Below are 20817 nucleotides of genomic sequence, written 5' to 3' on the forward strand. Positions count from 1 at the left end.
GATCAAAGCAGAATACGAGATCAGGAACAATACAAAGTCTGGTGGTCCAGAAAAGGAAAGTGAGGAAAACTACCTGCCTCATGATAGTAAACACAGTATGAGGTATTCAATAATGAAGCTGATGCTAACTTAAATATAACCAGACTCAACATTTTATCTCCAACCTTGGTATGGTGAAAATTTCTGGGACTGAGAGGGAGTGAAGAGAAGACAAGCTTTGTGATACAGACCTTGGTTTGAATCTCAGCTTTAGCACTTACTAACTTATGTTCAAACAACATAAATATTCTTAAGTCAATCTGATCAGTGATAGAGTGGTTTAATTATTAAAGAAGAAATTCTGTAGGATATTGTTCATAAAGGCTGTTGTTCATTTCCCCAGACACATATAATGTTGGGGCTGGATGAAATCTTATAGCTCTCCTAGTCTAACCTCCTTTTACAGAAGGGGAAACCAAGGCTCAGAGAGGTTAAATAAATTTTTAGACTTTGTTCCAAAATTCTATTACTTAGAACTCGGGAAACATTTCCACTCTAAAACTATGATCTAGACCTGCTCTGTCTAAAATGACAAGACACTGATTACTGAACACTTACCATGTGGCTAGTCTGAATTGAGATATACTGGAAATATACAAACCAGATTTTGAAGACTTAGTATGAAAAGAAAAGTAAAATATCTCACTAATAATTTTTTTATACTGATCACACATCAAAATGACAGTATTTTGGCTACATTGAGTTAAAAATATGCTATTAAAACTTAATATTACTTGTGACTTTTTAAAAATTTGACTAGAAAAATTTCAATTACATATGCGTTATACATTGTATTTCCATTAGGCAGTGCTGTTCAGATACTGGTAAGGGCCTCAGGCTAGTCCAGTTACCAGGTGACAATACAGCTTCCTTTTAATCCAAATAGTACTAGCTTGAGCTCTGAATCCCAACAGCTGGAAATCAGGGAGTACAGTAGAAGAGGAAGATGTTTCTGCTCTACTATCTTTGGAAAGAGTGATTGTTAGGCAAAAAATTGAAATACTTGATGTTGCACTTTCCCTTCTGTGTCCTTCCCCCATTCCTCCTAATGCTTCCCCTTCAGTTTCCTTGGGTTTTGCTCTTCTACTTTTGTATCTCCCTTAGGCCATCTGATACTCCGAGGTGTTCCAAATTGCAAAGTGGTTATCATATTCCCTAATCAAAACTCTCATTCTTTTGGGACAGTTATCTCAGGTGTTCTGAGCAAAGCCATATTTTCAAAATGGTTCATACTCACGTATAAATGATGGTTTTTAAAGTAATTTAAGATCCTTATAAAAACATATTAATCGTTCACAAATTGTAACAAAGGAAAAGGAAAAATTCAGGCAGAGTGGAGAAGGGAGATGGCTCTGGGCATACTCCATTCCAAGATCAGTTCCTCCAGTGATTTTCTTTTTAAGCTTGCTTTAATTCTGGACTTAGAGATTGTTTAAAAAGAAAAAAAAAGCCTTTCAAAGGCAACAGCAGAACTTCGGGGATTTGGACTGTGATTGTAATTATTTGTGTAATGGGTACTACCTGTAGAAAGCCTTCTGAACGTCTAGATTGCTTACAACTTAAAGCATCTTTCTCCTGAAAGTTTCCATTTTAGGAATCCATTTTTTAATCTGTATTTTACAATCTTTAGAACTAAAAAGCCTCCCCCAAACTGGAATTTGAGTTTTATATTTAACTGAAAGGTAGGAGAGTATGATGCTACTTAATTTCTGCAAACAGAAAATTAAAGAATCTTTACTTAATTTGAGCCTTTTTTCTGATACTATCAGTCTCTACTTCCCAAAACCACAGAGTTAAACAAAAGGACAACCAAAATGCTAGAAATATTAACTGTAATTTTATAGTAGAAAGTGACAAGGACCATTTTTGGAAGGCTAAAATCTTTTCTTAAAAAGGTTCTTTACCCAAACAAAAGACTTCAAGTCCCAGTTAATGATCCAGTTATTTTCTGGTTATAATTCAATATTTTAAAATTCCAATGAAACAATGGAATCTGTAAGCATGTTTGGATTTTGCCCCCTTTCAATGATCTAGCTGTAAAAATAGTTAAATCATAAAATGTAGATAACCAAATAAACTAAAAGGGAATTTAGAAGGGTATAATCTAACTTTCTTACTTCACAGATTTAAAAAATTTTTAGTTCCAGTACTTGCTAAAGATTAGTAGTTTTATTAGCTAGCATAAAACTTGGGTCTGAAAAATCTGACTAAGTACAAAATGCTACTTTAATTTTTTTCTTCTATTGGCTGATAAAATTTCCTGAATTTTTAATTACATAGTGGGGTGGGGGATGCACAGTGTAAAAGATATGAACCTAACCTCTTAAGAGCTTAGATTGGAGACATAACCATGTCTTGTGCACCTGTTAATCAACTCTTATACTAATTACAGTAGCAAGCCAACTTACAGTTACCCACCTTCTTGAACCTAAACTCCTTTAATCAGATTTCTCTTGATGTTTTGTTTACAATTCTGTCATAAAATTACTTGAAAATATCAGATATGAGTTTGCTTAAGCATTTTAGATTATGTTTACTGCTTGAAATGACATTTTTGGGAAAAGATGGAAAAGAAATCTATTTCAACAATATGAGACACATAAAACTGCTAAAAGACTAACTATACTGCTTAAAACTTTTCTGTAGGCAAAATATGGTTTTATTTTTAAAATTCTCCCAACTCATTCACTTATATCCTCAGGAAAAATTATTTAAAGCACTAAATAAATGAAAAAGCTTTTCATTTTATATGAATATACCAAGTAGCACTTAATTTTTTAAAAATAAGAAATTTGAAAAGGAAACTTCAAATGTCAAAATATTTAACACCCTGGCTCTGCTTTCTCAATTAACTACAGCAGGGAGGCAATCAGGAGGCCTCAGCAGAACATTAAAAACCTGTATATAAAAATTCTGAGTAAACAGGATTAATGAGAAGTTTCAACTATAATGTTATTTCTTAAAATATGTTTGAAGGCTGTCCAACTTTTTAAAATAGAAACTATCCCAACTTCTAAGAACATGTTCTTGACATCCTCTTTCCTTATTTTCAGCGAAGAAAAAAGCCCCAACTGCCTTCTCTGGACATCAAGTATATGACTTCATTAGAGAACGTTCTAATCTTATACGTATTTATTGTGGTTAAAGTCTTTTCATTCAAATTATGTGTATTTTTGCTATACACATACTTTTTAAAAAAATCTAAACTAGAAAATGTAATTAACCAGAAATTTTTCAGTCTTCAAGTCTGCCAGTTAACTGAGTGAAATATTTTCATAGTTAGAAATCTGTGCTGTCCAGGCCGGGCACAGTGGCTCATGTCTGTAATCCCAGCACTTTGGGAGGACAAGATGGGCAGATCACCCGAGGTCAGGAGTTTGAGACCAAAACAAACGAAAAAAACCCCTGAATCAAATAAAGCAAAATGTAAAGATCTGATAAATCTGGGTGGTCAGTATATAGGTGCTCACTATATTATTTGAATATATTTTTAGAAACATTAAAATAGTTCACCAAAGTTTAAAAAGCATTATTAAAGGAAAACAATAGAATATTTTTGGTGAAACTGTTCTTTGGAGAATTGTGAGTGTAGTTCAGGGACGTGGCACAGGATTTACTATGCTTTTTCCTTGAAATCTTGGTATATGCCACTGATCAACTGCAACTCTTCCTGGCTACAGCTAATCACAAATTTTAGCATTCTTTTCAAAGTGCTTCTAGAAAACAATAACAATTACTAGAGTTAGAAATACAATATAGAATATAACTGCCATTTTTGGACAGGGTTTTTGTTTTTTTTTTTGAGATGGAGTGCGGTGGTGCGATCTCAGCTCACTGCAAACTCCGCCTCCCGGGTTCAAGCGATTCTCCTGCCTCAGCTTCCCAAGTAGGTGGGGACAACAGACAGGCGCCATCATGCCTGGCAAATTTTTGTATTTTTGTAGAGATGGGGTTTTGCCATGTTGGCCAGGCTGGTCTCAAACTCCTGACCTCAGGTGATCTGCCCACCTTGGCCTCCCAAAGTGCTGGGATTACAGACATGAGCCACTGTGCCCGGCCTGGACAGCACAGATTTCTAACTATGAAAATATTTCACTCAGTTAACTGGCAGACTTGAAGACTGAAAAATTTCTGGTTAATTACATTTTCTAGTTTAGATTTTTAAAAAAAGTATGTGTATAGCAAAAATACACATAATTTGAATGAAAAGACTTTAACCACAATAAATACGTATAAGATTAGAACGTTCTCTAATGAAGTCATATACTTGATGTCCAGAGAAGGCAGTTGGGGCTTTTTTCTTCGCTGAAAATAAGGAAAGAGGATGTCAAGAACATGTTCTTAGAAGTTGGGATAGTTTCTATTTTAAAAAATTGGACAGCCTTCAAACATATTTTAATCTGGAAGACTGCTACTAACCACAACATTATGAAATCAGATCTTTGCTTTATAGGGCTTAAAAAAAAATCTCCAACAGAGGAAAGGTCCCCTTTTTTGGGTCTCCTTTTAAAATACAGATGGCGAGACCAGCGGCCTGGTGGGCCTGCTGTCCTTGGCAGTGCCTTCTCTACCCTCTTAAATAAAATAAATAAAAATACAGAGAATACTTGGACAAAGCCCAGATGTAGGGATCCAAGTTATAGTTATACAGGTTATTAAAAGGGACAGTATGTAAATTTTAGAACTAGCCAGGCACAGTGGCTCATGCCCATAATCCCAGCATTCTGGAAGGCTGAAGCAGACGGATCACTTGAGCCCAGGAGTTCAAGAACAGCCTGGGCAACATGGCGAAACCTTGTCTCTACTAAAAATATAAAACTAGCTGGGCACAGTGGCACATTCCTATGTGCCAGCTACTCTGGGGGCTGAGATGGGAGGATCAACTGAGCCCGGGAGGTCAAGGCTGCAGTGAGCCGTGATCATTCCACAGCATTCCAGCCTGGGCAACACAGTGAGACCCTATCTCAAAAATAAAAAAGAAAATAAGTAAGTTTTAGAATTAAGTATGTGTCTCCACTGGAAATGCATTGGTCTTCCGTCCTTTCTGTTTATCCACACTCAACAAACTTCTTCCTAAATTCTGGAATTGCCAAGTTTGGGATACCATCTTGGTAAAAAGGAAAGAATCTGTCTGTAGTTCGATTAAAGGCTTTTGACTTTTTTCATTTGTTTCAAACTGCACACTCTCTCAGTAAATGACAATATACACCCTCTCAATAGGTGACACAATATACAGCGTCAGCAGGACACTGCTATTATATATCTTTATCGATAAATTTTAGCTATTCTTTCAGATACAATGCTCAGTTTGCACAGGTGTGAACAGATTTTAGGACTAAACGTGCCTGGAGCCAAAAGGTCAGAAAACATAATGCAAGGCTCTGAACAAAAGCACCTGCATTCAAGCCATCCTCCCACCTCAGCCTCCCAAGTAGCTGGGACTACACATGTGTGCCACCACGCCTCGTTAATTTTTTGTATTTTTGGTAGAGATGGGGTTTTGCCATGTTGCCCAGGCTGATCTTGAACTCCTGAGCTCAAGCAATCCACCCACCTTGGCTTCCCAAAATGCTGGGATTATGGGCATGAGCCACCCCACCCAGCCTTTAAGTTCTTCAAAAGGTAGTTTACAAGCAAGTTAGTGAAGGTATTGTGGGGACAGGAGGAAACTGTCCTTCATTTCCTGTTTGCTGCAAGAAAAAGCTTTCAGAAAGTTACCAAAAAGACCTTAGTGATATCTAATCTAAGCCTAAATATATGTAAGGAAACTGAGACCCAAAGTCTCAGGGTAACAGGAAAAATTTTATCAGACAACAATGTTTAGTTTTCTAAAATCATTTCCTTTAGCAAATGGAATTTTCAGCTTCTCCCAAAGTTATGAGTTATCTAACTCATAGTGTAGAAGTGTGATTCTTTAATTTTCTGTGATACAGGTCATTTTACCCCTAACTAGGTCTCATGTTTACTACTCATTTGCCCTTTCTGCTATATCACTTTGCTTCCCTTTCCTGCGTGAGGTACCTCATGAAACTTCTCTTGCTTGGAATGAATCTGTATTTTATAAATGTAATTGCTAAATAATACAAAATTGTATGTACTCTACGATGAATGACCTCCTTGCTATTCCTTAATAGAGCAAGAAAGTTCCTGCCTAGAGGCTTATATACTTATATACTTTTATGAACGGCTTCCTCTGTTCATAAAATCCTTTTTACAGTTACTTACATACTTCATATTTCATTCACTTCCTTCAGGTCACCATATCAGAAATGTCTTCCCTAACTACTCTATATAAAATAGCAATTCTCTACTCTCCTTATTCTTTCCTCATATATATCACCTTCCTGACATATGAAGTATTTATCTGTTTTGTCTATGGAGCATGAATGTAAGTTCCACACAGTTCAACACTGTAACTACTGTAACTCTGAATGCCTAGGACAGGGTCTGACAAAATAAGCACTCAGTAAATATCTGTTAAATGAATGAATGAAAGTATAAAATGTATATCTGATAAAGAACAATAAAGAAACACATCAGAACTGTAACCTGTTAGAATGACAAGACTATTCAGGTTTTTTCCTTTCCCCAATTTTATAAATGAGTTTGTTTTATTTATTTTTAAATTATTTGATAAAGCATTTGGCTACAATAAATTACTGAGGGATTTTAGACAGTATATAATTCAAAATGACTTTTCAAGTATTTTTAATCTGAAGCCATTTTTGGACAGGTAGCTAACAGTCAATTACTTCTCAATTTTCTAAGATATTATAACTGTCCTTCCATTTTGATATACCTGTACAGTTAGGATATTACTGTACTGAAACGGTAAATAACAATGAATCTAATCCTAGAGCAGGGAGGCAGCACAGTAAGAGGAAGACTTGGATTTAGTGATTGATGACTTCCTTTTTCCTCAAAATAAGCAGATTTCTTTCCAGTAGAGATCTGAGTCATTCAGTTTCTCAACATGACCAGGTAATTATGTGTTAAATCTAAACAGGCCTAGTTTGAAGTTCTACAAGAGAAAAATTAAATTTAAGATTATTCAAGTCTGAAAAAAACATTTTGAGGACATTCAGATTCTCCTCCAGAAATAATGAGATCATGTGACACTTATTTTCCATCTCTAAAAAATGTAGGCCAGGTGCGGCGGCTCACAGCTATAATCCTAACGCTTTGGGAGGTAGAGACGGGAGGACTGCTTGAGGCTAAAAGTTTGAGACAAGCCTGGGAAACACAGTGACACCCTGCCTCTATAAAGTAATACAAAAATTAGCTGGGTGTTGTGGTATGTGCCTGTAGTCTCAGCTACTTGGAAGGCTGAGGCAGGAGGGTCACTCAAGCTCGGAGTTCAAGGCTGCAGTGAGTTATGATCGTGCACTGAACTCCAGCCTGGGCGGCAGAGTGAGACCCTGTCTCTAAATAAATAAATAATAAATTTGAAATGAAATAAATAGTTGGTCCCTTGGTTTCCATGGGACACTGGTTCTAAGATCTCCTGCAGAGAGCAAAATCTGTGGATGCTCAAGTCCTTGATATAAAAGGTATAGTATTTCCATGTAATCTATGACTATCTTCCTGTATACTTTAAATCATCTTTAGATTACTTATTAGTTGTTATATTGTATTGTTTAGGGAATTATGACCAAAAAAAGTTTATACATGTTCACCACAGATGGAACTTTGTTTTCCTTGAATATTTCGAATGCAGGTCGGTTGAATCCAGGAATGTGAAATCCGCAGATATGGAAGGCCAGTTGTACTTGATAACTATTTCAAGGATGACCTTAATGGCAGTATCATTTTGTTTATTAGAAAATTTGTCAAATTGTTATCTATTTTCCACAATAAGCAATTTTATACATGGTGCTTCAAGTCCCCCAACTTAGCTTGGAAAATTTTTTAAAATCAGTAACTCACCAAAGTGAATATTATTGTACTAGAACCTAACTGCTACCTCTAACAACAGATAGTCCTACATGGAACTTATTCAAATTTTAAGTTGACATGCTAGGACTTTATCTCTGCTGTATCTGGAGCACAACCCAGCAGAACTAGGGAAGAGAGTAATGAAAAAAGGTTTAGGTTTCAGGGTATAAACATATAGGTCAGTAAGAGCCTCTTTTTAGTGGCATAACCTGCCCTTCCTCTCACACCTAACCTCAGAGATTGCCCTGTGTACATCTCATTTCACTTTCTATTGCTTTCAACAACCAGTTTCCTGACTTCTGCCTAAGTGGTGACTGGAATATGCAGCTTTCTAGCTTTTCTCCTACTCTGCTCTGTCTGAAGGACACAGGCCTTTCAGGTAAAGTATTCTCTGTTACCACTCACCTAAATGTACCATATGTAAATAGGCTTCTTCTCAAATCAAAGCAGATGATTTGGAACAAGCCACAGCTATCATTGTCAAAAAGAGGCTAAATTAATGTCATATTTTAAAAAGAATGTCAAAAAATGACAAATATTAGCATTAATAGCTGAAATACTAGAAAATGTGTTGTGAATATGCCATGCAAAATGAATACCACACTTCTAAAACAGCTATACAACTTACAGTCAATGACTCTCACCTATTTAATAATTATCTTTTCATCTGATAATACAAATCTGAGTGCAAGGTTTTACTGCCAAATTCATATATTAATAACTAAAACTTACTTGGTATTGTATGTCAGGTACTGGGTACACTTTATTACTATAATTTTTACAGTAACCCTTTAATGGCTTATTATTATCTCAATTACAGATGAGAAAACAAAGACTTAGGGAGGTTGAAGTAACCTGCTCAAGGTCACTATAGCTAAGTCAATGGTAAAACCACTCTCTGGACTCCAAAATCCATGTGTTTACACATCTACATGACATTGTTTGCTATACATCTCTACATGTAGGTTAAGTTTTATAGACAACTCAAATGCAATTGTCCAAAGCCAAACTCCTTTTCCACAAATCTCCTTCTCCTCAAATGTTCCCTATTTCAGTAGATGCCACTATATTTCAATTTATATTTCATATATATTATTTCATCCTTCAGTAGTCATGTGAAATAAGCTTTATAGTTACTATATTTAGAGTAGAAAACCACTCAGAGACATTGTCATTCAGCCTAGGTCATAAGGCTATTATGCATAAGAGCCAGGACCAACCACTAAACACAGTTATTCCCCATTCACTGCTCTTCCTATCACATACCGCCGCCTCTATTTAAAAAAAAAAAAAAAGTTTTCAGACCAGAAGTGGTGGCTCACGCCTGTAATCCCAACACTTTGGGAGGCTGAGGCAGGAGGATTGCTTGAGCCCAGGAGTTTGAGACCAACCTAGGCAACAAAGTGAGACCCCATCTCTATGATAAATACAAAAATCAGCCAGGTATGTGGTGCGCGCCTGTAGTCCCAGCTACTTGGGAGGCTTCAGTGAGAGGAATGCTTGAGCCCAGGAGGTCAAGGCTGCAGTGAGCCAAGGTAGTGACTGCACTCCAGCCGGGGCAACAGAGCAAGACCCTCTCTCTTAAAAGTTTTGATATATAATGTATTAAGAATTATCTTCATAAATAAAATTTCATTTTTCCCTTTAAAGTATCTCAAACATTACTTAATCTATGTTGTATTATAAAGAAGGGAGAAAGTAAGACCTACTAAAGAAGAATGCCAGCAAAATTCAACTTCATTTAGAATGTCTATGTAAAAACAAATGACCTAAAGACTATTACAAATATTTCTTTCTTTTCTTTTTGGAACGAAAGAAGTAAAAATCCACAGAAATCAAGTTAAATCTCTAAAAAAAAACTTTAACCACGTTGTAGTTGGTTACTATAATAGACCAAAAAATAAGGCTAACTATGACACATAGAAATGAGCTGTGAAAACCATGCACAGAAAGGACATGCTTTCATTAAGAACAGCATGCTTCAATTAAATTTGCAGGCAATCTAAAGAGAATGTAAAACTGATGTATAAAACTTACCTACAGTGCAATTAAATTAAATACGCATTCGCCAAAAGTCTGCTCTCTTTTTTTGGTCTGAACAAGCCAACAACAGCAAGTAGCCAGAAGTTACAATCAATATAAAAGAAAAACTTAAGAGGAAATGGATTTGCTAGACTCATCATATTTTCAGTCTTAGCATCAAGAAATGAGTGATTATTTGCAATGAAGTTGGCAAGACAGGAAATTGAGTTAAAATTTCTCAATCTTTTAAATGGCTTTTCTAGGTAAAACTTTTTTTTAAGGGAAAAAACTCCCTCTAGTATTTTATCCCTTTTTGTAATACTGTATTTTTACTGTTCACCTTGAATCTTCAGATTTCTTAGAAATAAGATGGATTTTTAAAAATGTAGCCGGGCCAAGTGTGGTGGCTCATGCCTATAATCCCAGCATTTTGGGGGGCTGAGGCGGGAGAACTGCTTGAGGTCAGGAGTTTGAGACCAGCCTGGCCAACACGGTGAAACTCCATCTTTACTAAAAATACAAAAATTGGCCGGGCGCCATGGCTCATGCGTGTAATCCCTGCACTTTGGGAGGCTGAGGCGGGCTGATTATCTGAGGTCAGGAGTTTGAAGTCAGCCCGGCCAACATGGTGAAACCCCGTCTCTACTAAAAATACAAAACAAACAAACAAAAAACACCAAAAATTAGCCGGGTGTGGTGGTGCCTATAGTCCCCAGTTACCTGGGAGGCACAAGAATCACTTGACCCCAGGAGGTGGAGATTGCAGTAAGCCGAGATTGCACCACTGCATTCCACCCTGGGCAACAGAATGAGACTCGGTCTCAAAAAAAAAAAAGTAAAATGTAGCTGGATTCATCTAGCTCAAATCACTGTATTTCCTTTGTAAGGAAGAAAGTCAGGCAGCATAAATAATAAAAAGCCAAATAAGAGATCCAGGAAAAAATTCACTTAGAAGGCAACCAACTGCGTAGCTTATTCTTACCTTGGCTGTTTTTTTCGCGAGTTGACATTTTTGCTGGTTGAGACAAAAATGACATTACCTTACAATAAAAACTGGGTTTTTTCCTACATGACTATAGTAACGCACTTTTCTTTGATTACTATGAACTGATAAAGTGCACTGGATGAAAATACTCTTTTCAATTAGCAAAAATTAAACTAAGAAGGGCAAAATAAAATTTTTAAACGGATTTTTAATTTACCTTGGTTGATGATGACATCTTTATGCCTAGAAAAGAAATTTAAGAAACACATTTATTTTATAAGTTTATATGGCTAACCATTAAAATCACCTCAAGAAACTGTAAAAGTTTTAATGCTTAGGCTATAAACTAGATAAATCTCTGGAAGTGAAAGTAAGAAATCAGCATTTTTTAAGGCTTCTCACTGATGAACTACTAATATACACTATTTTATAAAACAATGAATATCCCACAAGAGCATCTAAACAGTGAAAGCATAAAAATAACTTATGAAAAATACTCAAATCTTATATGATTATTAAGATTTATTATTTGGCTGGGCACAGTGGCTCACACCTGTAATCCTAGCACTTTGGGAGGCTGAAGCAGGTGAATTGTTTGAGCCCAGGAGTTCAAGACCAGCCTGGGCAACATGGCAAAACCCTGTCTTTACAAAAAAATACAAAAACATTAGTTGGGCATGGTGGCACGTGTCTGTAGTCCCAACTACCCAGGAAGCTGGGGTAGGACAATCACCTGAGCCCAAGAAGGTGAAGGCTGCAGTAAGACATGATAGTGATGGTGCCATGGCACTCCAGCCTGGGCGACTGAGACACTGTCTCAAAAAAAAAAAAAAAAAAAACACGTATTATTTGAGTTGGGAGCCTTAAAAGGTAGATACAACTTTTTGTAGAAGACTTGAAAGAAAACATACACCAGGCTGGCACGGTGGCTCACGCCTGTAATCCCAGCACTTTGGCAGGCCAAGGCAGGCGGATCACGAGGTCAAGAGATCGAGATCATCCTGGCTAACGTGGTGAAACACCATCTCTACCAAAAATACAAAAATTAGCTGGGCGTGGTGGTGCACACCTCTAGTCCCAGCTACTCGGGAGGCTAAGGCAGGAGAATCGCTTGCACCTGGGAGGCGGAGGTTGCAGTGAGCCAAGATTGTGCCACTGCACTCCAGCCTGGCAACAGAGTGAGACTCCATAAGAGAAGTATAAATTATAATACAGAGTTTTAAAAAAGATTCAAACCAAGGCCGGGCGTGGTGGCTCACGCCTGTAATCCCAGCACTTCGGGAGGCGAAGGCAGGCAGATCATGAGGTCAAGAGATCGAGACCATCCTGGCCAACATGGTGAAACCCCGTCTCTACTAAAAATACAAAAATTAGCTGGGCATGGTGGCACGTGCCTATAGTCTCAGCTACTTGGGAGGCCGAGGCAGGAGAATTGCTTGAACCTGGGAGGCGGAGGTTGCAGTGAGCCAAGATGGTGCCACTGCACTCCAGCCTGGTGACAGAGCAAGACTCTGTCACAAAAAAAAAAAAAAAAAGATTCAAACCAGACATACATAACTGTACATGCAAACACAACAGCCAAATAATTATTACTTTTCAGATATAATGAAGAAAGTGCAATACTTACTTGTCTGCTGTTTTGGTAACTTTTGGTATTAATTTGGGTGTTGAAGGTATTTTCGACAATTTATTACGGCTATCATCTGAATTTTCCCAAGAATTATGTGACTTTTCAGCTGGTGATGGTCGTTTTATGCTAGAAGGAACATTAATTTCTTAGAGAAAAATTCTGAGTATCAAAGACATGTAACTGACAATTTAAACAGAACACAAAAGCAGCAATTAACATTTCCTTAAAGCTAATCCAGAAAAGAGAAGGATTAGTTGAAAGACTGCCTGGATGAGTGAAGGAGTTAAACAAGGCAATTCCCAAATCTGTATTATAATTTTCTGTATCACTCAGAAGATTCACTAGAACAAATATTACCTGATTTTTTTTAAAAAACACTTTTGTTAACAGAAAAAAATTATTTCCTTACATCTGAGTAATGTTTCTTATAATTTGTAATTACAAAAAAACCTGTATTTTTTCATAGCCATTGAATTTTATAAGGCTGCCATTTTCATTTTTTGTGCAATTACGTCCTCAAGTAATTACATTACATATGGTACAAATGACAATTTCTAAATATAACAAGGTATAAACTCTTGTTTATAACTTTAGGGACAATTTTACCAATGATCAGAAATAAACAAGACTTTATATAAGAATGTGGTTATTGGCAATCCTGATTCCCTATACTTATAAGTGAAATTTGTTTCTTTACAAATGATTTTTTCATTGCATTGCTAACTATCCTCAAACTCATTCAGTCTCCAATACTTCTTGCAACAGTATATCCAAAGAGCAATTTAGGAGGGCAAGCACATTTCCAGGAGACCTCAAGAAGCTGAAAAAAAGATGCTGGGACAAAGAAGATACCAAGTGAAATCAGAACCTTAAAGAGACTGATTATAAAAAGCCACCTTAAACCACACACAATCCAAAGTTATGTAACATTAATAAGCTATATCCAAGAAAAACTCCACAGGAGACCAGGCAGATAAACTACAAACCATTTAGATTGGGTAAGAATCTGCATGAGACACACAGACAAAGCATTTTGTAAGTGGTAAACATGCATCGATCAAGTGAAGGGTATTTTGGTTTTCCCAATTTCCATTAGCGATTTGAGGCAAAATATTAAATTGATCAAATAAAAATATAAATCTTTTAGGAATGGTTGTCATTTATTTTATTAAAATTCTAGCCAGTTCTGGAAATGGTTTAATAGTTTCCTAAGATTTCCAAGCAGAAGTACGATGATAAAATATGACTATTCCTAATCACAAGGCTTGAATAAGCATTTCTAAACAGGCAAATTTAATTAGATTCGTCTCAATATTTGATTAGGAGGCAGCTGTAGCACTGTACTCCCAGCATGCAGGTTTAGATTCTCAATTTAGGCTCACACACATTGTTAGAATATTTCTCCCTTTTCCCCTTCTCATAACTTTAAAATATTAATTATTACGGACACAGAAGCCCTCAAGCAAGCCTTTAGCATAGAAAAGACCAGGTGAAATGGATTCATTTCTCTACTCAAGCAAGAACTTATCCTCCCAAGACCCAAAACTGAAACTGAGATGCAGCCACAATGAAGAGCCACTTGAGATGGGCCCTTGCAGGTTGAAGGTTGTAATGATGCCAAAATACAGTGAGGACAATTACATATGGCCATTTTCTATCGATGGCTATAAATTTATGCATAGTTACATACATATTTTAAAAGTATTCAAAAATTTGGTTAAGAAAATATTGTTTGGTTTTCGACTAGGTTATTCCTGCCTTCTTTTCATCAGATTGTTTATAACTTAGTTTTTTTTTTTTTTTTCCAGTTTTAACTGAGAAATTGTGACCTTAATTCTTTATTCCCCAATGGGCTATAAAGCATAAATTATAAGCAATGAAGAAGGGAAAAATAAAGCCACCAGCTTTTTCTCTCAGAATCCTTGGATAGCTAACTTTTTCCCAAGTCACAGAATTTAGGTATCATTACAACCATTCCCTAGCTCTGTACTTGGGGACAGTTAAAACCTTTTGGTGGGAGTAGCATTCTTGCTTTCTGGAGTTTGTCTGTGTATTTGGAGAGGTTGTGAAGAGGGCTGGGGAGAAGGTGATGCTCGAATTTGTGGACTTTGATCATTAGAATGAGATTCCTCTTTTTTTTCTCTCTGTCCTTGTGGTTTTTCTTTCTTTTTTTCTGTACCACTGTAAAATAAAGTATAACATGGAACAATACACATTTAAACAAATGAAAAAAAAATCAAACGATAGAGAAGTGATTATTATATAATTCAAAACCCTAAGTCATACAGCTAATACAATTTGCACTGTTTTCATTCAATAAGGACAATATTTCTTTGAAAATTCCAGAAGCTATTAACATCTTCAGTAAAGAATTTATAAAAATTCTAAGGCGATATATCCCATGAAGATTGCCCCTTTAGACAGAAATGGTCTCTAATAAACTTTGCCATCTTGGCAGATTTTGGGGGACAAACGAAGGTCTCTTAACTGACCTCAAGTTACCCAAATCAGAGGACTATCTGTGTAAAGCATACCGACTGATGCTAAAAGAACACTAAATATTCATGTTTAATAGGTTATTCTCCAATTCCTGTTTTTTTTCTGTATACTTCTACTCCACTCAATTGAGTCTTAAACTTACCAAGAGTTTAAGTTTTCCCCAAGTCTGTTTATGCCAGTTGTTATTTTAATTATGTAAGTTAATTAAATACAGAGAGAACTGCAATTTCTATGAAAACTAAGTTTAATGTTCTGGAAAGACTACAAAAAAAATGAGTTATCAAAAAAAATTGCTGTTAAATTCAGTGTGAGTGACACAATTTAAAAAATCACAGAGGCGGCTGGGCGCACTGGCTCACGCCTGTAATCCAAGCACTTTGGGAGGCCGAGGCAAGTATCACCTGACGTCAGGAATTCAAGACCAGCCCAGGCAACATGGTGAAACCCCGTTTCTACTAAAAATACAAAAATTAGCTTGGCGCAGTGGCATGTGCCTGTAATCCCAGCTACTCGGGAGGCTGAGGCAGGAGAATCACTTGAGCCAGGGAGGCGGAGGTTGCAGTGAGCGGAGATTGCACCATTGCACTCCAGCCTGGATGACAGTGCGAGACTCCATCTCAAAAAACAAACAAATCACAGAGCCCGGGTGTGGTGGCTCACACCTGTAATCCCAGTACTTTGCGAGGCCAAGGCAGGAGGATTACTTGAGCCCAGGAGTTCAAGACCAGCCTGGGCAACAAAGTGAGACTCTGTCTCTTTAAAAAAAAAAAAAAATTGGCCAGGCACAGTGGCTCACGCCTGTAATCCCAGCACTCTGGGAGGCCGAGGTGGGTGGATCACGAGGTTAGGAGATCAAGACCATCCTGCCTAACACGGTGAAATCCCGTCTCTACTAACAAATACAAAAAATTAGCTGGGCGTGGTGGTGGGCGCCTGTAGCCCCAGCTACTTGGGAGGTTGAGGCAGGAGAATGGTGTGAACCCAGGAGGCGGAGCTTGCAGTGAGCCGAGATTGCGCCACTGCACTCCAGCCTGGGTGACAGAGCGAGACTCCGTCTCAAAAAAAAAAAAGAAACAAAATCATAGAAAGAGAGATGGGTTCTAACATACTCTTCTGCTAGAGTTTTAAATTTCTTACTCATTTCATTGCTGAGAAATCAAACTAAAAATTTTAGAAAGTTATTTATGGATATATTTTATGAAGGACAGTCAACAAGGAATTTGATCAGAGATATATACTTAGACGGTAGGTTTGGTCTTTCATTTAAAAACTGATGAATGAATACAGGTGAATATATCTTATGTTAAAATATTTCAGATATTTAAGTATAAATTCTTTTGATTCTGTACTTTGACTCTTGGTTAATAAACCACCTGCTATTCCTAACCAGACTGGATAAGCATACTTATACTGAAAACACTCTTGACAATATTATAAAGCTGATGGAATCAAGACTTGAATTCCAGTGATGAAAAGGTAGGAAACTACTAAATGCCTATTTCTTTTCTCCGCCGCCCCCCTCCCCCCCCCTTTTTTTTTTCAGATGAAGTCTTGCTCTGTCATCTAGGCTGGAGTGCAGTGGTATGATCTTGGCTCACTGCAACCTCCATCCCCAAGGTTCAAGCAATTCTCCCACCTCAGCTTCCCCAGCAGCTGAGATTACAGGCGCCCGCCACCACACCCAGCTAATTTTTACATTTTTAGTAGAGATGGGGTTACACCATGTTGGCCAGACTGGTCTCAAACTCCTGACCTCAGCTGATTCGCCTGCCTCAGCCTCCCAAAGTGCTGGGATTACAGGCGTGAGCCACTGCACCCGGTCCTAAATGTCTTTCTTAATCAAAGGACATTTTGTAATTCGATTATAATCAACAAGAAAGCTTGTTCAAGAACTTTTTAAATAAATGTACATAGTATATACAATTTATCACATTATAATAGTTTAAAATGTTATAGATATTTTAATGTCAAGTGACATTTCTTAACCTGATGCACTTCTGATAACTTCTGACTTCAGACTGGCCCTTGACGATCTACTTTGTGTTCAATTTTTTTAAAAGCAGGTGCTAAGAAATACAATTTTGGCCAGTCACAGTGGCTCACACCTGTAATCCCACCACTTTGGGAGGTTAAGGCGGGCGGATGACCTGAGGTTGGGAGTTTGAGACCAGCCTCACCAACATGGAGAAACCCTGTTTCTACTAAAAATACAAAATTAGCTGGGTGTGGTAGCGCATGCCTGTAATCCCAGCTACTCCGGGTTCTGCAGCAGGAGAATCTCTTGAACACGGGAGGTGCAGGTTGCGGTGAGCCGAGATTGCGCCATTGCACTCCAGCCTGGGCAACAAGAGCAGAACAACATCTCAAAAAATATATATATATCTTAAAAAATAAATAAAAAAAGAAATACAATTATACTTCAAGAATATCAGATTAACTCTGAAATTAAAAAACTGAGTTCCAATATGTCCAACTCTCTCAAAAACAAAAACAAAAAACATAAGTTACTTCTTCCTTGCGATTCTTCAACAAGATTACAGAGGTCACTAGTTTTATGTGGGCCCAGTACAACCTAAAAGAGCCATTTTCCTTCTGGGTTATTTAAAAGCAAAATACAGGGACCCTGGATCATAAACTAACAAACTCAGCTGGCCTTAGATTGTTGAATCACTAATGTGCATAATACTGATCACTACACAGCAACAAGCAACAGTGCAATAGCTATGTAAGAAAATGGGCTGAATCTGAACCACTACTGGATACAACATGGAAATTTATTTAAAATTGTACTAAAATTTTCTAACATTTTCTTAGTTTCCCTTTTTCTACTCAAAGTGGAGTACAGGTAATAAAGTTTAGCATCCTTTGTAGGGGAAAGTCTAGATTCTGTAATGACGACGACAAAGATTGAGTTCTAGAAGGAATTTTTTTTTTTTTTGAGATGGAGTCTGGCTCTGTCACCCAGGCTGGGGTACAGTGGCGCAATCTTGGCTCACTGCAAGCTCCCCCTCCTGGGTTCACGCCATTCTCCCGCCTCAGCCTCCTGAGTAGCTGCGACTACAGACACTTGCCACCATGCCTGGCTATTTTTTTTGTATTTTTTAGTAGAGACGGGGTTTCACCGTGTTAGCCAGGATGGTCTCGATCTCCTAACCTCGTGATCCGCCCGCCTCAGCCTCCCAAAGTGCTGGGATTACAGGCATGAGCCACCGTGCCCGGCCTCTAGACGGAATTTTTAAAAGGGCTGAAGATCTTGGTATTTCTTCAACATTCTTGTCATCAACTGTTTGGTTAAGTATCTATGAATCCACACCAATGAATAATTCGGTCACTAGCATTAGTTTATTGAGGTAAGCATTTTCCATCAGTACATTGTTACACATGATCTTATTACTTAAGATTTTTCCTCACTCATTCTTTGAAGAAAACGGTTTTAAGATTTTGTAGCTGATCACCTATGGTCTCTCCAAACTCTACCATCGAATAATTTGCTAGAAATTACAAAAGGGGGAAAATCCTGTGAGCACTTTTATTGGAGTAAATTAGTTAACTGATGAAAAGAACATAAAGAATGCAAATCTGTAATCCACTGAAACTTATATTGCTGTAATTCCACAGCCCTCCTGCCCACCATCCCCTAACACACACACACATACACCCCCACACACCCCAGATAGTACTGTATTTTTGAAATAAGCCTTAATTTTATAGTTATGGTTAAAAAATAAAAGTTATAATACCATTTGACCTCCCACTAACATAGATATATCGAAGATTCTGTTTTGCCTTTAAAAATGCTGTATCAAATATATCACTTGCTATGGAAAATTCAGTTATATAATTTCTTTAAATATAGTGATGCTTTCAATAAATACTTGTTACAAAGAAACAAAACAAAACCAGGAAATGAAACTGCTTTCTTTCTTTAGTGAGAACGGAAAGCTTCCTCACACAACTTGACAGGCATGATGAGTGCAAGCTGAGTGAGCACAGGCTAAATGTCTCTACTTTCACAGTTTAAGAATTCAAAGGACATGCTCACTTGAATTCAAACAGCTCTATTTCATATTCTTTCTAAAGGGAGACCTCTACCACATTCAGACAATTCTGCAATGTTAGTTTTTCCCCCTTTCATAAATGGGTACCTTTTAGCAGCAGATGAAAGAGTTTCTTTTCCTGCAATTGAGACAGCACTGGTATGACTTGGTTTTCTGTTTGCACCACTTCCATTGGTTATACAGGACATGGGAATAGCTGCTCGAGGGCTTGGTTGGCCTAAAGATAATTAAGGAAAAAAATTATATCAAATTTGAATATATTCCTTAAAGATCTAAATTTTAAAATTAACTCCATTTGGAAGGAGGGGGTGGTAGAAAAAAAATTAAGTATATTATTGTTTATAACTCTTGAGCAGAATGCCCCCATGGTATGCAGCACATGATATTGTCTCAAGACTTAATCCCATCAAAACAGACCTATAGGAAAGCCATACTAATTTACTAAAACACAGTTGGGCTAGTTCTCTTAGCTAAATGGTTTGCTTTACCACACACAGCAGCCTTATAACACATGATTCAAATGTGTGCCTCAAGTAATCCATAAATCCCATGCCATCAGTCTTCAAAAACAGCTTGTTAAAACCATAAATTTTAAATCCTAGAAACCGTAAATATTAAATTCTAGACTGTTACTCCATATAAATAAAGCATAAGTATATAAAGTTAACCTCTCCTTTAACTTACACAGTACATACATATACAAGGAGTGGAATAAATGTGTGACTGGTATATTAGTGTGGTCAGAAGACACAACATCACAAGATAAAACAGTCCTATCTATACTAAGAGTCAAGTAAAGATTTGGGAATAGAGAACATTTTTATTTTTTAATTTTTGGACTCAGTTTTCTCACGTGCACACAAGTAATATCTAGTACCTTAGGAAGTTCCACACATGGTGGTATAACACTGCATTTTTGTCAAGAATAAGATGTTGGAGGTCATTTGTGTCATAATCACCTAACGTGCTTCCTTAATATAGATTCGTAAGTCCTACATTAGATTGAATGAATTAGAAGACAGGAAGCAGGAGACCTGCTGCATTTATTTTTTGAAACCTCTTAAGAAATTATTTTTTTACATATAAGTTACATTAATCCTCAAATTATGCAAATATCACTGGTCATCAGATTTAGTTCTAGTACGTCAAACAAGTTACTTATTGTTATATCAGTAGCTTTTTAAAAACTGTGGTAAAACAGTCCTAAAATTTATCATTTTAACCATTTAAAAATGTAGAATTCAGTGACAATTAGTATATTCACAATGTTGTGCAACCATCACCACTACCAAGTTCCAAAACATTTTCATCACCCCAAATAGAAACCATGTATCCATTGGCTGGGCGTGGTGGCTCAGCCTGTAATCCCAGCACTTGGGGAGGCTGAGGTGGGCGGATCACGAGGTCAGGAGATCGAGACCATCCTGGCTAACATGCTGAAACCCTGTATCTACTAAAAATACAAAAAATTAGCCAGGCGTGGTGGCGAGCGCCTGTAGTCCCAGCTACTTGGGAGGCTGAGGCAGGAGAATGGCAGGAACTTGGGAGGCGGAGCTTGCAGTTAGTGGGGATCGCACCACTGCACTCCAGCCTGGGCGACAGAGCAAGACTCCGTCTCAAAAAAAAGAAAAGAAAAAAAAAACAAAAAC

General features: G+C 37.3%; 1 protein-coding gene across 12 annotated transcripts in view; it reads right to left on the reverse strand.

Moving 5' to 3' along the window:
* Positions 1–20817, reverse strand: part of EML4 (EMAP like 4) — a 162993-nt gene that overhangs the window by 56432 nt on the left and 85744 nt on the right. For 8 of the 12 annotated variants that reach the window (XR_010149562.1, XR_001715736.4, XR_010149567.1 and 5 more), the window contains 4 exons: positions 19256–19385; positions 14619–14792; positions 12609–12737; positions 11199–11224 (listed from right to left, as the gene is read on the reverse strand). Coding sequence is in view for 6 of the 12 variants with exons in the window: in XM_016948426.4 (XP_016803915.3) it covers positions 11199–11224; positions 12609–12737; positions 14619–14792; positions 19256–19385 (459 nt within the window). In the remaining 6 variants the exon portion in view is untranslated. Of the gene's footprint in view, positions 1–10978; positions 11012–11198; positions 11225–12608; positions 12738–14618; positions 17448–19255; positions 19386–20817 lie in introns of all 12 variants that reach the window. The other 4 variants (XR_010149563.1, XM_016948427.4, XM_054678374.2 and 1 more) reach the window with 3 other exon arrangements.

Source organism: Pan troglodytes, chromosome 12 (assembly GCF_028858775.2).
Source record: "Pan troglodytes isolate AG18354 chromosome 12, NHGRI_mPanTro3-v2.0_pri, whole genome shotgun sequence".
Lineage (NCBI taxonomy): Eukaryota > Metazoa > Chordata > Mammalia > Primates > Hominidae > Pan > Pan troglodytes.